We start from the raw sequence: 18,622 nt of genomic DNA, 5'->3' as shown, positions 1-18,622 counted from the left end.
ATAATTCTAGCATGAATAATAAACATTTATCATGATATAAGGAAATATAACATAAAAACTTCATTATTGCCTCTAGGGCATGTTTCCTTCAAAACCCAGACTGGTGCGCTCCCTACGGGAGTCAATAAACACTGGGTTGAGGAACTCGATTCCGTGCTCTGGAGGCTGCGGACTACCCCTAACCGAACAACCGGATACACACCTTTGTTCATGGTGTACGGCACAGAAGCTGTCCTGCCCTGCGACATTATTCATGACTCACCTCGAGTGAGCATGTACGAAGAGCGAGAAGCCAAGCTCGATCGGCAGGACGACCTAGACGGCCTCGAAGAGGAGCGTGATATTGCACAAGCCCGTTCCGCATTTTATCAACAACAGCCAGGCGATACCAAAGTAGAGAAGTGCGGGCCAAGACATATAACGTTGGCGACCTCGTCTTGCGTCTCCCAGAGAAGAAGAAGGATAAGCTCAAACCAAAATGGGAGGGCCCCTTCATCATAGATGAAGTTCTCATAGGAGGAGCCTATCGCCTTTGTAATGCATCGGATAATCGCCTTGAGCCGAATCCATGGAATGCTGCTCGGCTCCGACGATTCTACGGATAGTTCGGTCGCACCCTTTTTTATTTTACTTTGACTAGGTTCCTTTTTCTCCTCTCCTTTTTTATTTTTTCCTTTTTATATCCTAGGGTATGTTCGGATCTACCGAACTGTTAGGGGTACACATCTTTAAATGTATACACCCCACCATAACTGGGGCCTTCTTTGACGAAGCTTATTACTCAAAGCTTGTTGCTTCTATTATTTCGTCATTTGTTCTACACATCTTTTGCCATTATATGCACCTATATGACTTAAGTTTTTGCCAAGATGGGTTGCCTCGCTCCTGTGTTTATACCCTACGTTCCCGATTGTTCGGATAGGGTGTAAAGGGAGTACCTCTGCAATTGATACAACCAGGTAATCCAGATTTGTACCTCAGATGGGTGAAGCCGAAAGCTAGCGTTCTTAAGGGAATAATTGGTCGGCAAGCAATGACAGATTGTTTACGTTTATGTAATTCTTCTAACAAATACGGGATAGGCTGCCTGTAATTCGGATCAAAGTCTAGGCATGCATAATTAAGCATGCCGACCCAAGGAAAGGAACCCTTAACGGAACTATTTTCCCTCGAAGATATTTCTTACGTTAAATAGTAACATAACATAACTCCCCGAACAAATTTTGTCTGCTTGAGCAATATGACCGGATTTCTTGGTTTCCGGACATAATGAATGTTTATTACATTCAAACATGGTATCTGGAAACACTCCAACTTCTTGGTTCGGAGGTTGAAGCCGAAGGCCTGCGATGACAAATTTTGACAAGTTCAGTTGGATATAAGTTCGATGATAAAGTACACTGATACATCGAATCGAACGCCTCCTCTTTATCTGTGTCATCTATAAGACTGTTTAAGCTACAGTCTTCTTGCGAATATTTCGCGGCTATCATCACTTGGTCATATACCAAGTTCATAGGAATCTCTTTTACGTCCGGTCCCCGAGGTCCAACTTGGGCCATATGATTCGGATCAAGCCCGATGTAGCGTGTTTCCACCATCGTCCATGCCACTCGTGCACCTTCCCGGCATGATGACGCCTTCCATAGCTCAAAACGGTGCTGCAAAACTTTGAACGGGTTTGCCAACCCCTCCATACTTTCTGGAGGGGCATCGGATGGCCATAAGGCTTTCACCATACTCTTCATTGCTTTCTGGGCCCGCTCATGCACTACGGACAGCTCTTTTAGATCATCGCCACAGAGTCTGGATACGTCTTCTTCATGACGCCCGGTTAGCAGACCTGCAAGAACAGCATTATAACACTCCGAATTACGGGATAATATGAGTACCCTGGATGGTTCAAAGGTCATACCGAATATGCTGCCTTTCAACTTTTTATTCTCTTGTTGTGCATCCGATAATTGAGCCTTTAAGCTCTTTATCTCTTCGGCTTGCTTATTCTTTTCCTCCTCCAGTTTGTTCTTTTGATCAATGGTCATCGTGAATTTCTTCATTTCCTCTAGCTCTGTGGTGGCGGCATTTAGCTTTGTCCGGCTCATTTCAAGATCCTGGGACAGCACGTGATACGTCTCCAACGTATATATAATTTTTGATTGTTCCATGCTGTTATATTATCAATCTTGGATGTTTTATAATTATTTTATAGTCATTTTATATCATTTTTTGGTACTAACCTATTGACATATTGCCAAGTGCCAGTTGCTATTTTCTGCATGTTTTTTACATCGCAGGAAATCAATACCAAACGGAGTCCAAATGCAACGAAACTTCATGCAGAATTTTTATGAACCAGAAGACACATAATGGGCCCTGGCTGTGCCTGGGGGTGCTCCGAGGAGAGCACAACCCACCAGGGCGCGCCAGGAGGCCCAGGCGCGCCCTGGTGGGTTGTGCCCACCTCGGGTGCCCCCCGGACCGCCTGTTTGCTCTATAAATACCCCCAATATTCCCAAGACCCTAGGGGAGTCGATGAAATATTGATCCAACCGCCGCAGAGTCCAGAACCACCAGATCCAATCTAGACACCATCTCGGATGGGGTTCACCACCTCCATTGGTGCCTCTCCGATGATGCGTGAGTAGTTCTTTGTAAACCTTTGGGTCTGTAGTTAGTAGCTAGATGGCTTCCTCTCTCTCGCTGAATTCTTAATACAATGGTCTCTTGGAGATCCATATGATGTAACTCTTTTTGCGGTGTGTTTGTTGGGATCGGATGAACTTTGTGTTTATGATCTGATCTATCTTTTTATATCCATGAAAGTATTTGAGTTTCTTTGATCTCTTTTATGCATGATTGCTTATAGCGTCGTATTTCTTCTTCGATATTTGGGTTTTGTTTGGCCAACTTGATCTATTCATCTTGCAATGGGAAGAGGTGCTTTGTAGTGGGTTCGATCTTACGGCGCTTGATCCCAGTGATAGAAGGGGAACCGACATGTATGTATCGTTGCTACTAAGGATAAAACGATGGGGTCTATCTCTACATAGATAGATCTTGTCTACATCATGTCATCGTTCTTATTACATAACTCCGTTTCTCCATGAACTTAATACACTAAATGCATGCTGGATAGCGGTTGATGTGTGGAGTAATAGTAGTAGATGCAGGCAAGAGTCGGTCTACTAATCTTGGACGTGATGCCTATATAATGATCATTGCCTGGATATCGTCATGATTATTTGAAGTTCTATCAATTTCCCAACAGTAATTCGTTTACCCACCATTTGCTATTTTTCTCGAGAGAAGCCACTAGTGAAACCTACGGCCCCCGGGTCTCTTTCTCATATATTTGCCTTTGCGATATGCTTTTCTTTTGCATTTATTTTCAGATCTATTAAACTAAAAATACAAAAATACCTTGCTGCATTTTATTTCTATTTATTTTATTTGGCGTTCGATCTATCAATCTACTACAAATTTATCACGTCCGTTTGCCCACTTGAGGCGCCGTTACCCGGAAGGGATTGACAACCCCTTTAACACGTCGGGTTGCGAGGATTTTTATCTATGTGCAGGGGCTGTTTAGGTTGTGTTGCTTGGTTCTCCTACTGGTTCGATAACCTTGGTTTCATATATGAGGGAAATACCTACCGCCGTTGTGCTGCATCATCTCTTCCTCTTTGGGGAAATGCCAGGTTCAAGCGACATCAAAAGGAATTTCTGGCGCCGTTGCCAGGGAGGATCTTCAACATATACCAGGTTCCTAATCACAAATCTCATCTCCTCGCAATTTACATTATTTGCCATTTGCCTCTCGTTTTCCTCTCCCCCACTTCACGAAAATTTGCCGTTTTATTCGCCCTTCATTTTCGTTCACTGTTTTCTTGCCGGATCTGTTTTTGTGTGCGTTCTTGTTTGTGTAGTCATGATGCCTCCAAGAAAATATTATGATGTTCCTTACCCAAATATTTTGCTTGAAATTGAGAAAAGTACTAAGGAATATATGACTACACAATTTGAGCATAATAAGTATTTTACTAAAGAACTTAACGAGCACTCTGTTGTGCTGGATGCTATCACAAAACACCTTGATGATATTAGTAGAGAAGTTTGCAACCTCCAATCTAAGTATGCTTTTGCTGAAAGTTTGCTAGGAAAAATATCCGATGCACAAGCTACCTTAGTAAATCAAATGGCCGCTTAACCAATCTCGTTAGAAGATAAAAATGATGAAGATCTTAAAATGATTGGTGTTTCTTATATTGATTCATTGTTTAGTAAAGTTAAGATTGATGAAAAAGGGACTGGAGAAGAGTCAACTTTAGCTAGAAGGTGTCCCGATAATTCGGAGGGTGAAAATATTGTTGAGAAAATTGATGAAAGTGGGTTTGAAGAGGTCAAAACTTTAGCTAGTGATGTGCCCACTCTTTTGGATTACAAAGACTTTAATTATGATAGTTGCTCTTTGATTGATTGTATTTTCTTTGTTGCAATCCATGATAAATTCACCCCATGCCTATGAACAAAATAAAGCTTTTACTAAACATATTGTTGATGCTATGATGAAAGCTTTTGAAGAAAAATTGGAATTAGAAGTATAAATTCCTAGAAAATTGCATGATGAATGGGAACCTACTATCAAAGTCAAGATTAAAAATTATGAGTGTTTTGCTTTGTGTGACTTGGGTGCTAGTGTTTCTACATTTCCGAAATCTTAATGTGATGTGCTTGGTCTTACCGATCTTCAAGAATGCTCTTTAAATTTGCACTTGGCAGATTCTACTATTAAAAAACCTATGGAAAGAATTAATGATGTTCTTATTCTTGCAAATAGGAATTATGTGCCCATAGATTTTATTGTTCTTGAAATAGATTGCAATCCGTCTTGTCCAATTATTCTTGGTAGACCATTTTTACGCACTATCAGTGCCGTGATTGATATGAAAGAAGGCAATATTAAGTTCCAATTTCCTTTGAGGAAGGGTATGGAACACTTTCCTAGAACACGAATTAGGCCTCCTTATGAATCAATTATGAGAGCATCTTTTGGATCTCGAAACAAAGATGACAAAACTTAGATCCTTGCTTTATGCCTAGCTAAGGGCGTAAAACTATAGCGCTTGTTGGGAGGCAACCCAATGAATAAAATTTATTTTTGCTCTTTGCTTTCTGTTCTTGAGTGTTTACACAATTATGCTATTGTTATGATTGTGTTTTTATGTCTTAATTAGTGTTTGTGCCAAGTAAAGCCTTTAGGATCTTCTTGGGTGATAGTTGTTTGATCTTGCTGAAAACAGAAACTTTTGCGCTCACGAAAACAATTCTTATTTTTAACTAGTCTGTGATAAAATACCATTTTTTGCAGTAGATTAATATACAAATTACCCAGGTCGTCCTGATTTTTCACAATTTTTGGAGTTCCAGAAGTATTCGAACAAATCAGATTGCTACAGACTGTTCTGTTTTGACAGATTCTGTTTTCTTTGCGTTGTGTGCTTATTTTGATGGCTCTATGGTTTTCTTTGATGAGTTTCTGCCATAGAAAAGTTGGAATACAGTAGATATAATGCAAAAATAAAATATGAATTGGTTTGATACAGCACTTATAGTAGTGATTTATTTTTCTTGCACTAATGGATCTCACGAAGGTTTTGTTGAGTTTTGTGTGATTGAAGTTTTCAAGTTTTGGGTTATCTTACGATGGATGAAGGAATAAGGAGTAAGAAGAGCCTTAGCTTGGGGATGCCCCGGCATCCCAATCTATTATCCAAAAATGAGCAAACAACTAAGCTTGGGGATGCCCCCGAGTGGCATCCCCTCTTTCTTCTAACGACCATCGGTATTTTACTCGAAGCTATATTTTTATTCGTCATATACTATGTTTTTTGCTTGGAGCGTCTTGTATGATATGAGTCTTTGCTTGTTTTATTTTGTGTTTTAAGTCTTGACCCCTTGCTGGACACACCTATTTGAGAGAGCCAAAAATTATGTCATGACTTGTTAGAATTGCTCTCTATGCTTCACTTAAATCTTTTATGAGCTATGGACTTGCTCTAGTGCTTCACTTATATCTTTTTGAGCATGGTGTGCTTTAGTATTTTTGAAGAAATACTCTCTTGCTTCACTTAGATTTATTTGAGAGTTAATAAAATTTTCAAGAAATTCTCTCTTGCTTCACTTAAATTAATTTGAGAGAAAGAAAAATTATGCTCATGATCTTAACATTATTCGTTTGAGCTTGTCAAAAGCAACATATGAAAATTAGTTCCAAAGTGATAGATATCCAAGAAGGATATAATAAAAACTTTCATGAAGATCATTGGACAAAATAAACTTGATTCTTAGTAATAGTTTTGAGATATGATGATGTGATATGTGAGTTATGTTGATGAGTGATTATGCTTTAGTAAGAATTTTAAGGTTTGTGATTCCCTATGCAAGCACGAAAGTCAATAATTATGCAATGAAATTATATCCTACTTGTGGTGCGTTATTCGGTGTTAATTATGCTTAATGCTCGCTTATGAGATTGTTCATTTCTTGGTTGGTCGCTTCTCAATCTTTTGCTAGCCTTCATTTTGCACTAAGTATGATCTCTACTTGTGCATCCAAAAACCTTTAAACCAGTTTTGCCACATGAGTCCACTATATCTACCTATATGCGGTATTCTTTTGCCGTTCTAAGCAAATTTGTATGTGCCATCTCTAATTTTCAAAATAAACTTCTATTTTGTGTGTTCGTTTCGCTCGCGGAGCGGTGAGGGGTGGCTAATATTTTCAATGCTAGATGTGTTATTCTCACGATGAGTGTTATTCACTTGTCATTGCACGAGAGTAAGGCAAAGGTATTAGGGATGCCCAGTCCCGAAATGAAAAAATGAATTTACTTTATGTTGTCAAATAATAAATTCCTTGGAAAGTGTTGGTATGGAGGGCAACCGTGGATACGGCTAGCCATGGAAAGTGAAAGTATGGTTGAAAAAGGAATAAAATTTATTTTCTGTTTGGGAACCGCCTATGATATATCTAGCATGGAAAGTGTTGGGAACTCTAAGTCGTTTTCGTTGGTGGGAAGGATACACCTCCCAAAATGTTTTTATCTCTCAATTTTTCGCTTTGAGCTCTGGCACCTCTACATCCCTACTTCCCTCTACGAAGGGCCTTTCTTTTACTTTATGCAATTTTTATTTTTTGAATTTGAGTCTCCATCTTCTCTTATAAAAGCACCAACTAGGAGGCAATATGATCGTACTTGAGTATTGGGTGTAGTTAATATGCGAGTGTATTTCATGAATGGATCAATGGTTGTGCATGATGGGCTAGGGATAACTTATTTTAGCGTTGATATTTTGAAAGACATGGTTGCTTGTTGATATGCTTGATTATTTCAATTATCATGTCAAAACTAGACTATTGCTTTGAACAACATAAAAGTCCAAATGTCCATGCTATAAAGAAAAGAATATGATATGACATGATAGGCAACATTCCACATCAAAAATTCTGTTTTTATCACTTACCTACTTGAGGACGAGTACGAGTTAAGCTTGGGGATGCTGATACGTCTCCAACGTATCTATAATTTTTGATTGTTCCATGTTGTTATATTATCAATCTTGGATGTTTTATAATCATTTTATAGTCATTATATCATTTTTTGGTACTAACCTATTGACATAGTGCCAAGTGTAGTTGATGTTTTCTGTATGTTTTTTACATCGCAGGAAATCAATACCAAACAGAGTCCAAATGCAACGAAACTTCACGGAGGGAGAATTTTTATGGACCAGAAGACACATAATGGGCCCTGGCTGCGCCTGGGGGTGCGAGGAGAGCACAACCCACCAGGGCGCGCCAGGAGGCCCAGGCGCGCCCTGGTGGGTTGTGCCCACCTCGGGTGCCCCCCAGACCGCCTTTTGCTCTATAAATACCCAAATATTCCCAAAACCCTAGGGGAGTCGACGAAATATTGATCCAGCCGCCGCAGAGTCCAGAACCACCAGATCCAATCTAGACACCATCTCGGATGGGGTTCACCACCTCCATTGGTGCCTCTCCGATGATGTGTGAGTAGTTCTTTGTAGACCTTCGGGTCCGTAGTTAGTAGCTAGATGGCTTCCTCTCTCTCGCTGATTTCTCAATACAATGGTCTCTTGGAGATCCATATGATGTAACTCTTTTTGCGGTGTGTTTGTTGGGATCGGATGACTTTGAGTTTATGATCAGATCTATATTTTTATATCCATGAAAGTATTTGAGTTTCTTTGATCTCTTTTATGCATGATTGGTTATAGCCTCGTAATTCTTCTCCGATATTTGGGTTTTGTTTGGCCAAATTGATCTATTTATCTTGCAATGGTGAGAGGTGCTTTGTAGTGGGTTCGATCTTACGGTGTTGATCCTAGTGACAGAAGGGGAACCGACATGTATGTATCGTTGCTACTAAGGATAAAACGATGGGGTCTATCTCTACATAGATAGATCTTGTCTACATCATGTCATCGTTCTTATTGCATTACTCCGTTTCTCCATGAACTTAATACACTAGATGCATGTTGGATAGCGGACGATGTGTGGAGTAATAGTAGTAGATGCAGGCTGGAGTTGGTCTACTAATCTTGGACGTGATGCCTATATAATGATCATTGCCTGAATATTGTCATGATTATTTGAAGTTCTATCAATTGCCCAACAGTAATTCGTTTACCCACCGTTTGCTATTTTTCTCGAGAGAAGCCACTAGTGAAACCTACGGCCCCTGGGTCTCTTTCTCATATATTTGCCTTTGCGATCTACTTTTCTTTTGCATTTATTTTCAGATCTATTAAACTAAAAATACAAAAATACCTTGCGTTCGATCTATCAATCTACTACAAATTTATCTCATGTCCGTTTGCCCGCTTGAGGCGCCGTTACCCGGAAGGGATTGACAACCCCTTTAACACGTTGGGTTGCGAGGATTTGTTATCTGTGTGCAGGGGTTGTTTACGTTGTGTTGCTTGGTTCTCCTACTGGTTCGATAACCTTGGTTTCATATCTGAGGGAAATACCTACCACCACTGTGCTGCATCATCCCTTCCTCTTTGGGGAAATACGGACGTAGCTTCAAGCGACATCGGCGCGTTGTTCTTCTCTTTGAGAACCTGCGGTCATAACGATCCTTAAATCGGTTGGTCTAGCCGCTTCAAGTCTCGGGGGCTACTGGCATATATCTATTAAATTTACAGAAACTCTTACCTGCATATCCTTGGAAAATAGGTGAGCGACTCCTGCAAGTCCGTCTCGCGTGGCCCGGATATATGCATCCACGGAGCTGAGGGTATTGAATTCCTGCTCAGTGAAAACTGGAGCACGCATGGTCTCTTTCAGTGGTCGATGATTCATCACGCTCTCCACTTCGGAATTTGTGACAGATACGTCATCTGAATCCTCATGAGGTGGATGAGTTGGCGCTGCATCCGTATTGGCTCTCGTCTTGGTTGATGAGCCCGGTGCCGGATTAGCTGATGATCGGCTAACTGGATTTTGGACACGGTTCGCCGTGTGCTCCTTCTGAGTTAAGATGGAAGGAGAAATATGACAAACTGGTCTTATGCCTAGGCACATATTAAAAGTTATACCTCTTTGATGAAGGAGGGGGCTCGACGGCGCTCCTGGTTTCCTTTCGTTTTGAAGGCTCACCCTGCGTAGATGCTACCTTCCTAGAGGCCGCCCTTGATGGAGTGCGGCTCGCCGAGCACCGATCCTATGAAGCACGATTTTTTCAGTGTGATGGGTGAGACGCAAGTGGGGGGTCCATTTTTTAAGGATGATTTCCTAGTACTTACGTTGGAGAAAGGGACCATGCTGGGGTAGTCAGCCATAATAGCCACTTCCGAGCCGTCAAGGCTCGCTTGATAAAAGACTCCATCATCAAACTCTATAAATATATCTGGATCCTCGCGGAAGCCGGGGTCTTCGTTACGAGCATGGTCCTCTAGCTGTGGGGAGGGGCAATGGACGTTTTCGACTACCTTCCTCCATGTCTGTTTTAAGACGACCAGAACAATTTGATTAGCGCACCTCGATAGTGAGGTAGGACAATGCTGATAATCAAAAACTTACCCATTCAATGGGGTTATACATGGAAAAACCTTCCCGACAATTTAAACAGGTGAATTCTTCTTTCTCCACCTTGTAAAGATCTGCCAGAATGGCGGCCAGAGCGGCCGGGGTATTCGGGCCCTCGCTCTTATAACGAGATGCGTCGCCCTCCCCGTTATAACACCATAAAGGGGTCACTCTGGACTGAAGGGGTTGGATGCATCGCTTTATCGCGATGGCCATGACTTCGATTAGCGAGTGTTCGGAATGAGCAAGTAACCTGACCTTGTTGACCAACCTCTTTACTTCCGCACTGTCTTCTTGTTTGGGGCTCCGAGGGCGCCAATTGAGGCGTTTCTTCAAAGGAGCACTAGAGAATTCGGGAAGTCCACGTCGAACTGGGTCCGGAAGGGGAACGTCAATATAAAACCATTCCAAAGTCCATTCTTCGGATCCCTTTTTGGGAGTTTCGACAGGGTAACCTGATCCGGCTATACGCCATACTTCGGCGCCGCCACTTCAAATATAGAACCCCCTTGATGGCGAGGGACGAGGCAAAAGAACTTTCTCTATAATTCAAAATGAGCCTCGCAGCCTAAGAACAGTTCGCAAAGAGCGACAAAACCCGAAATGTGTAGGATAGAACCTGGTGTGAGGTTGTGCAGCTGGATCCCGTAGAATTCCAATAGACCTCTGAGGAAGGGGTGGATCGGGAATCCTAATCCCCTCAGAAGAAACGAGATGAAGCACACCCTCTCCTCCTTGTTGGGTTTGGGGAAATTCTCTGCTAGCACATCATCGCCAATCGAGGCTAATCCCGCCCGCACGGAGACTAGATCTGCGGGAGGGAGATATCCCTGCGTCTAAAGTCAATTCAGCTGGAGGTGAGACACTGAGCAGCTTCGCCAATCACCCGCTTGAGGGCCATGTGGGCGCGAGGAAGAGCCAGGAGCGCTCGCCATGTTTTGAAGTTTTTTCGTGGTTTGCTCTGATGCCCTTTGCGCGATGTGGGATGGCACTGGGAGATCTGACCTCCTTATATAGATGCCGCCCTTGCATGATAAGGGGTTTATTTGAAAAAATTATGGACCGTTCACATTCACCCGGCGCGTGGAAATCGAGGCGACGACAAGGAGGAATCGTAAAGGCAGAACATGGAGGTCAAAACCAGACTGTCGTCAATCCAGAGTATGATGAAGAACCCGCCTTGCAAAGCCGAAGACATAAGCCGGATACTACATCGTCATTGAAGGCAAGTTCGGGGGCTATTCGATATGGGTCGGACTGATGGGCCGTGAAGATAAAGCAGAAGACTATCCCCCGTGACCGGGTAGGACTCCTATATGCCTGGGCGGCAAGTTTGGTGTCCGGATGTACTATTTCCTTCCTCTGCAAACCGACTCTGTACTACCCTAGGCCCCTCCGGTGTGTATATAAACCAGAGGGTTTAGTCCGTAGAGGCTATCAGAACAATCATAGGCTAGACAGCTAGGGTTTGGCCATTACGATCTCGAGGTAGATCAACTCTTGTAACCCCTATACTCATCAAATACAATCAAGCAGGACGTAGGGTTTTACCTCCTTAAAGAGGGCCCAAACCTGGGTAAACATCGTGTCCCCATTGTCCCCCGTTACCATTGATCCTTAGACTCACAGCTTGGGCCCCCCTACCTGAGATCTGCCGATTTTGACACCGACACCATTTTAGCCGGACGGGGCATTTTGGCTCCCGGGCTCATCTGAGCCCGGGAGTGAACAATAAATTCACCAAAAATAGTAAAATAATTTTTTTTAATCCAATTTTTTTATGGTCAAAGATGCTTGAGTGTGTGATGTCCGTGCAAAAATTCAGCGCATTTGAACATCTGACGAGCTTAAGAAAAAAAAATTGAGGTCTTTGAAAAAGTTTACTATTTTGCACTGTTCGGACCTGATTTGTCTTTTTTGCGAGAGCTCGTCAGATGTCCGAATGCGCTGAATTTTTGCATGGACATCACACACTCAAGTATCTTTCACCACAAAAAAAATTGGATTTTTTAAAGTTATTCTAGTATTGTTTTTGAATTTACTGTTCACATGATGTAGATGAGCTCGGGAGCCGAATTGGATATTCACATTTTAGCCATGTATGGCACATTTACTCTAACTTTGCCCCCTCAACTCTATTCTAGTAGAATGTTTCGGCCCCTCCCAACATCATGCTCTTTTTTTAAATTGAGGCTCAAAAAAAATATCATGCCCAAGCTCCACCGGTGCCACTAGTCACTCAACTTTGCTGCTTATCATGCTCAAGATCCAAATCAACCATGTTGTGCTCGATCAAATCTGATTATTATTTTCCAGTGTGAGTCATTAAAAAATTACCTCCAATTTTAGGTAGAGAAATATATAACTCACCAACTACACATTCAAAACATACCGGTGTCCGGTTCGAAAGAGGACCAATATTTGGAGCGCAACATTAGAAATGAAAAATGATTTGGTTTGTGTTCCGGGACGCAGTGGAACAATTTGTTTATACTTTTTTTTGCAAATAGAGAGCGGCTGGTCTCATGCATAGTTTAGAAAACCGAACCAGTGAGGCTTCTTGTAATCTTGTTTAGGTTTTCACGGGTCAGACCGCCGGTTCATCAGTTCATTCGTGACAAAAAATCTAAATGTCTAAGTTACTGTTTTAAAAAATTGGCCTCTAATCAAATGAGAACGTATAATCTTCGATGTAACCTATTAATAAATCGCAAAGTGTTGCTGGCCTAGTTGGTTATTGGTCCTTCAACATGCATGGGCTGAAGGTCAAGGGTTCAGTCCGGTCCGGTCCGGTTTCAAAAACTATGGTATCAGAATTCGAAACGTTGAGCGACACATCCAAGATCCCCCCAAGGCCCCAACAAAAGAAAGAAAACAAAAGAGCCTTCAACATCACCAATATACAAGCACTCAAAAGATGATGTGCTCAGACGTTTGACATGGCACGCAATTCGTTTGAAAAGAAGATACATGTTAGGACGTGACAAGCTAGCGACGTGTGCTTCGCCGCGAATCAGTGAGGCTTCCCGCACTGGCAAGGCACACACAGGTCGCCGTCTGACAGAGGCGTGACCATTCAACTTGTCACAAATCCTTTTCTCTCCCTTTCCTTTCCTTTTTTATCTACAACTGATCACCACAACAGAATCCTATATCTATACAAGCCGTTCACAAACCTCACAGTGTATTTGGTACAAACAGATAGGCTGAAGCTCCTGAAATACCAGAAAGAAAATGGAGTATAAACTGAATACAAACTAATACTCACAAAATGATACTATGTTCTGATACAGCTCTGGTTTGTAGGTGACAGGAGGTTTGGCCTCAGACGGCGTCCCACGCGCCTCCTTCGCGCTCCGGGGCACGGTACGAAGACCCTAGGTCGTCTCCCGATTGCCGTCTTAACATGCTAGCCCTCTGCATCAGACGCACAAGTTGCTGGACGACCTCGGAGATCGGTGGACGGAACTCCGGTTCCGGCTACAGAAGGGCAGACAGAAAATTTATGATCTTACTCTACCAGTCTACCTCTCTGAAGAGAATAATTCAGTTCATATATCAACATAGCCACTACTTTTCCTATCAACATAATCTACTTTGAGATTGACAGGGGTGAATGATCAGGTTGCTAGTGAATGGTGTTCATATTTTAGCTGCAAGCTGGACAGATGTTGATGGCCATATGCAGCGTGAGAGAAAAGAAAATGATGTACCTGGACAGACAACGCGATTATGTCGGCGAAACGGGAGAGAGATTTTGCAGGGTACATCCCATCCATTGCTGGGTCAACCATCTTGGCAAGCGCATCGATGTCGTGAAGCTGCGGGGTTGCCCACCCGACAAGGGACTGCTCTGACCTCTCCCTGGATCTGCACAACACAATGGTTCAAATTGCAACAAGATAACAAAAGGTGATTTTTTGGTTCAAATTTACAGCAATAGTACACTTTTGCAGGTCAGAAATGGTACCTGTCTAGCGGCTTACGGCCCGTAAGTAGCTCTAACATCACTACTCCAAAACTGTACACGTCACTCTTTACAGTATATGTTCCTGACATGGCAAATTCTGGGGCACTGTATCCAAGTGAGCCAAGCACCTCAGTTGAAACCTGGCAAAACATAACAAAACGATACCTGATTTAGTCCAACTAACAATGAAAAACATTTCTGAAACTTTTGAAAAAACCGACATCCGCAGTATGTTGCTACTATGTTACTTACCTCTCTCTCAGGATTTGGTGAGAAGGCAGCAAGCCCGGCGTCAGACAGATGTGGGCTGCACTCTTCATCAAGCAGGATATTTGATGACTTGAGGTTTCTATGTACAACAGAGGGCAAGCACACCTCATGCAGGTACCTGAACAAAGGTTAGCAGTACACTGTTATATTTCGCTTGACCAGAAAAGTGCAGAGTGAAAGGCACTATATTCAGTAGATCTTTGAGACAACATACTCCAAAGCTCGAGCGGTGCCTAGCGCTATCCTCACGCGGGCGTTCCATGTAAGGTTCTTGCTCGCTTCATCGGAATAGTGCAACATATCATGCAGTGTTCCATTTCCGATATGCTCATATACAAGAAGCCTTTGGCCATGATCAGCGCAGTAGCCCGTAAGCGACACGATGTTCGGGTGCCTAAGCCGAGAAATGTTCGATACAACCTCAAGAAAATGATCCTCTTCATACAAAGAAAGGGAAGCACTGTCTATCTTCTTCACCGCAAGCACCTGTGGCCGCGCACACAGTTCAGTTCTAGTGTATGATGAAGCCGAACATGTAAACAATGCTATGCTTGTAAAAGCACTAAAAGTAATTGTTGACTATAAGTAATTTTACCTTTCCATTGGGGAAATCAGCTCTGTAAACACGACCAAGTGAACCCTCACCTAGTAGGGTATCTTGACAGAAGCTGTTTGTAGCAACTTGGAGCGAAGCAACAGTATAAGAAGTCGCCGCACCAGGAACCTTTATCTTCTTTGCTGGAGAACTATTTACACCATACGCCCTCTCAGGAGTGCCAATAGGCCGCGGGAGCACTGAAGCTGCGACAGGAGAGTCTTGATGGATGTTGTTGTTAGAATCTACACACACACAAAAAGAAACGAGATGGTTGTAAGGATTTGAATTACCAACCAGACAGAATTTACTAATTTAAAGTTAATGAACATTTCAGCCTCCTGCAACTGTTTCATTTTTACCTTTTTTACATCTCGAAAACAGGAAAATAACAGATTCTTTATTCAGTTTACCTCATACCTATTCCTAGTTTCCTACTGCAAGGGAACCTACAAATTCCTCTGTTTACTTCAAATGGTAACGAGAAACTATCACGCGCGAAGAAATAGGAGCATACCTCTGTCTATGTTTACTGCAAGAGCACCTACGAAGTCTTTCGGTTCACCGGTATCACCATCCTTTCTTTTATGGACACTGTGAAGGCAGAACACCAGCGCGAAAAGTATGCATGAAGCAGCAGCCACTGATCCAACAGCCAACCCTACAAGAAGACCTGTTTGCCGGCCTTGCTTCTTGTCACCTTCGTCGATAGGCATCTCATCCTCAGGGCCATTTGGAAAAGTTGTCGGTACTTGAGGACGGTCGGGCTGAGCAACCGGACTCTGAGATGGTGGCATGATAATCCGTGGTGGAGATGCAGGCATATTGATAAATGAGTTCCCTCCAGCGCTATGGTTGCAATTGCACTGACTCATCAGTATCTAAAAATTATGATTTGTGTAATAAAATAGCAATAAAATATGTTATAGTGCCTACCTCAAGTCTGGAATCGAGCTGAGTTCCTCGGGTATCAAGCCGCTGAAGTTGTTGTTTGCTATATTTCTGTTTAAAGGCATAATTATTGTACGCATGAGACAAAAAAGCAGGCAAAGTTTATTAGCAGTCATGTTGGCAAATGGGAAGTCACTTACAGTGTAGTAAGGCTTAGGTTGCTGAGGACATTGACTGTGCCTGATAATTGATTGTTTTGCATATAGCTGCACAATGGGATGAAAGTAAAGAATTATGGAACAACCATGAAACTGAAACACAAAAGCGAGAAGATCGAGTTGAAGATTATTGGATACTTACAGTCTAGAAAGATTTGACAAAGAGACAAAAGAAACTGGAAGATTTCCTGACAAGTTGTTGAAAGATAAATCCCTGAAACGATTTTAAAAAGCTTAAGATGAAGTCATGTAACAGGGGGAAAATGCATATGCACTGCTAACAGTTATGCAGTGACCCGCTTTAGTGCCGATGATCATCATTTCAACGCACATTTCACAGGTGAAAATGGATAATTAAATTCATCTTCGGCATCCAAAAATGACGAAGAAAGAGAATGATATAGCTCGTAGCTTCGGTTTGGGCACCCCTATGCTTATTTAGTGAATGATGCAAGCTCATAGCACCCAAATAAGACGAAGATAAAAAAGTCTCAGTAGGCCTTACAATACAGAAAGCGAATTGAGGCCCCCAAATAGTTCGCCGATTTCCTGGAACAGAGAGTTGTGACTGACATTGCTGCATGCAGATGTTATTTGTAGTTAGACTATGTCACATAAAAAAAACGCCACAAATTTAATCACATATTTGCGGTAGTAAGCAACTTACAGGTAGCCAAGTGATAAGATGTTGGATATAGAGTATGGGATGTTGCCGGAAAAATTATTTCTCGCCAAATTCCTGCATCATCGCTATGAGTAAAATAGCAAGAACAAATTACTTGTAAATGGTAATGAAGATGTGCAAGGTGAGAAGCATTACAGATGGATAAGATTTGGTGGCAGCTGATACGGAATTACATCATGCAAGCTGTTGTTACTCAAGTCCCTGCAAGTACAGAAATGAAAATAATATGAATTTTAAGGAAAACATAGAGCAATGAAGATTTGTACTACTGGTGTTAGCTCATACATCGTTGTCAGTGCCACTAGACTGGACAGTAGGTAGCCAAGAGTGCCATTCAATCCCATACCAGAAAGGTTGCTGCAAAATAGGTGTGGAAGCAGGGTATAACAGTGCTGATTAACTTTGTTTCAGAGAAATTCGTATGACAACAACGGTAAAATCAGATAAGAGCAGAATAAAGGGGAAGCACAAATATGCAAAATCTTCTGTCAGTAACATTTCGATAGTCTACAGCAACTTTGAATTGAAAAGCACAAATATATAGAGGTTTCTTCAAAGCTTGGTACCAAAAGCTTAGCCAAACAAAACTAGTCAGTTTCAGAGCAGGGTTACATAAATCTCTGTTTTTCACAGCATGCATGCAAAAGAACGAAAAAGGAGAACTTTTTGTCCCAGAAGTCAACAGAGATTTTTCTGGCCAGCGCATATGGTAAATGTTCGCACACTTTTCCGGTGCCCAAAATGCCTGCAAAGGATGCAAATGCTGACAGAATTTTCCCTGCAAGACGCTACCATGCCAAACTTTTCATGCAACCAGAATGCAGCTACCTTTGCCCTCTTCAATTCTTCATCAGTAAACAATTTAGGACAAGAGAGAGACCCTTACATTGAGGTGATGGCGGAGCCAGAGCAGGAGACGCCCATCCAGGCGGCGCCGCAGGGGTCGCCGCCGCCGGCCGCCGACCAGCCGACGAGCTGAGCCGGGCTGTTCCAGGAGGTGTAGAGGTTCCCCAGAGCCGCAGCTGCAAGAACCAGAGCACATCAAACATCATGCAGTGATAATCGCAGAGTTTGCGCCAAGAAACCAAGAGGGGGGGCCGGCATTACCGCCGGCGGCGTCGGTATCGGCCCCGACCACGGGAACAAGGGCGAGGAGGAGGCCGGCAAAAGCGGCGGCGGCGGCCAGCGCCGCCATTCCTGGCCCTCTCTCCGCTAGGAGAACCCTCGTCGCGGCTATCTTCTCGGCTGACACGACCTGGCCGCGGTGATCACCATTCCCGACGGCCCATGCCTCGCTCTTATCTATCCATCCGGGGCTAGTTAATATAGAAGGGAGTGCTCGATGCCATGCTTGCTCGAGGCAGTGGGCGCGGGAGGGGATGCAGTGTGGCGTCGGCAAGGATTGGTCCCTCTCCCCCATCCGCTTCCTGTCTCTGGGTTCCCGGGTCCTTGTCTCGCTGCGGTTGTCCGCGGTGTGGGGTACCGCCGCGGCGTGCTTTTGGCTTCGTAAATGTGGGGGACGACAACGAGCTGTTGGAGGGGAAGGCGAGCTGGCGCACCGATAAAAAAATGATCATAGGTTTAGACACACAAGGCACACAAACTTTAAATCAAAATTCGGTCCATCTAAGACTAGCCACAGTGGGAGTAATTTCAGCAGTAACTTCAAGTCCAACTCAGCAAATTTGTCTATGTGGCAATGAGTTAATGAAAAGAGAGGTAGTTCTAGTAACTTAGCTAGTTACTGTAACATCACACATACCAAAGCAAGATGAATCTATAGCATAATAGATAAAGTATTGCATGTTACCACACATATGTTACTTCCCACTATAGAGGTAGTAACATAGAGTAGTAACATGCCCATGTTACTACTCTAT

The 18,622-nt window shown here is 42.9% G+C and overlaps 1 protein-coding gene across 1 annotated transcript; it reads right to left on the bottom strand.

The window, feature by feature from the left end:
• Positions 1-12,987: 12,987 nt before the first annotated feature.
• On the bottom strand, positions 12,988-18,236 carry LOC109737846 (protein STRUBBELIG-RECEPTOR FAMILY 8). The gene is made up of 16 exons (XM_020296973.4): positions 17,850-18,236; positions 17,629-17,764; positions 17,028-17,099; positions 16,878-16,943; positions 16,725-16,796; positions 16,563-16,634; positions 16,200-16,271; positions 16,040-16,105; positions 15,885-15,950; positions 15,466-15,797; positions 14,949-15,193; positions 14,568-14,839; positions 14,336-14,471; positions 14,084-14,223; positions 13,827-13,983; positions 12,988-13,593 (listed from the first exon to the last, which is right to left on the bottom strand). Exons 1-16 carry the CDS (start codon positions 18,160-18,162, stop codon positions 13,438-13,440), a joined length of 2,373 nt encoding a protein of 790 aa, XP_020152562.1. The 5' UTR covers positions 18,163-18,236; the 3' UTR covers positions 12,988-13,437.
• Positions 18,237-18,622: the final 386 nt, after the last annotated feature.

This window comes from Aegilops tauschii, chromosome 7 (genome assembly GCF_002575655.3).
Source record: "Aegilops tauschii subsp. strangulata cultivar AL8/78 chromosome 7, Aet v6.0, whole genome shotgun sequence".
Lineage (NCBI taxonomy): Eukaryota > Viridiplantae > Streptophyta > Magnoliopsida > Poales > Poaceae > Aegilops > Aegilops tauschii.
This window is presented reverse-complemented; position numbering and strand designations above follow the sequence as displayed.

Bases quoted from the DNA above. Each gene is read 5' to 3' on its own strand.
- LOC109737846 (XM_020296973.4), bottom strand. From the start codon at position 18,162: ATGGGGGAGAGGGACCAATCCTTGCCGACGCCACACTGCATCCCCTCC. The intron at 17,100-17,628 runs GTAAGGGTCTCT...CCTATTTTGCAG, and splicing joins GGCTCCGCCATCACCTCAAT to CAACCTTTCTGGTATGGGAT. The intron at 16,272-16,562 runs GTAAGGCCTACT...AAATCGTTTCAG, and splicing joins CTCAATTCGCTTTCTGTATT to GGATTTATCTTTCAACAACT.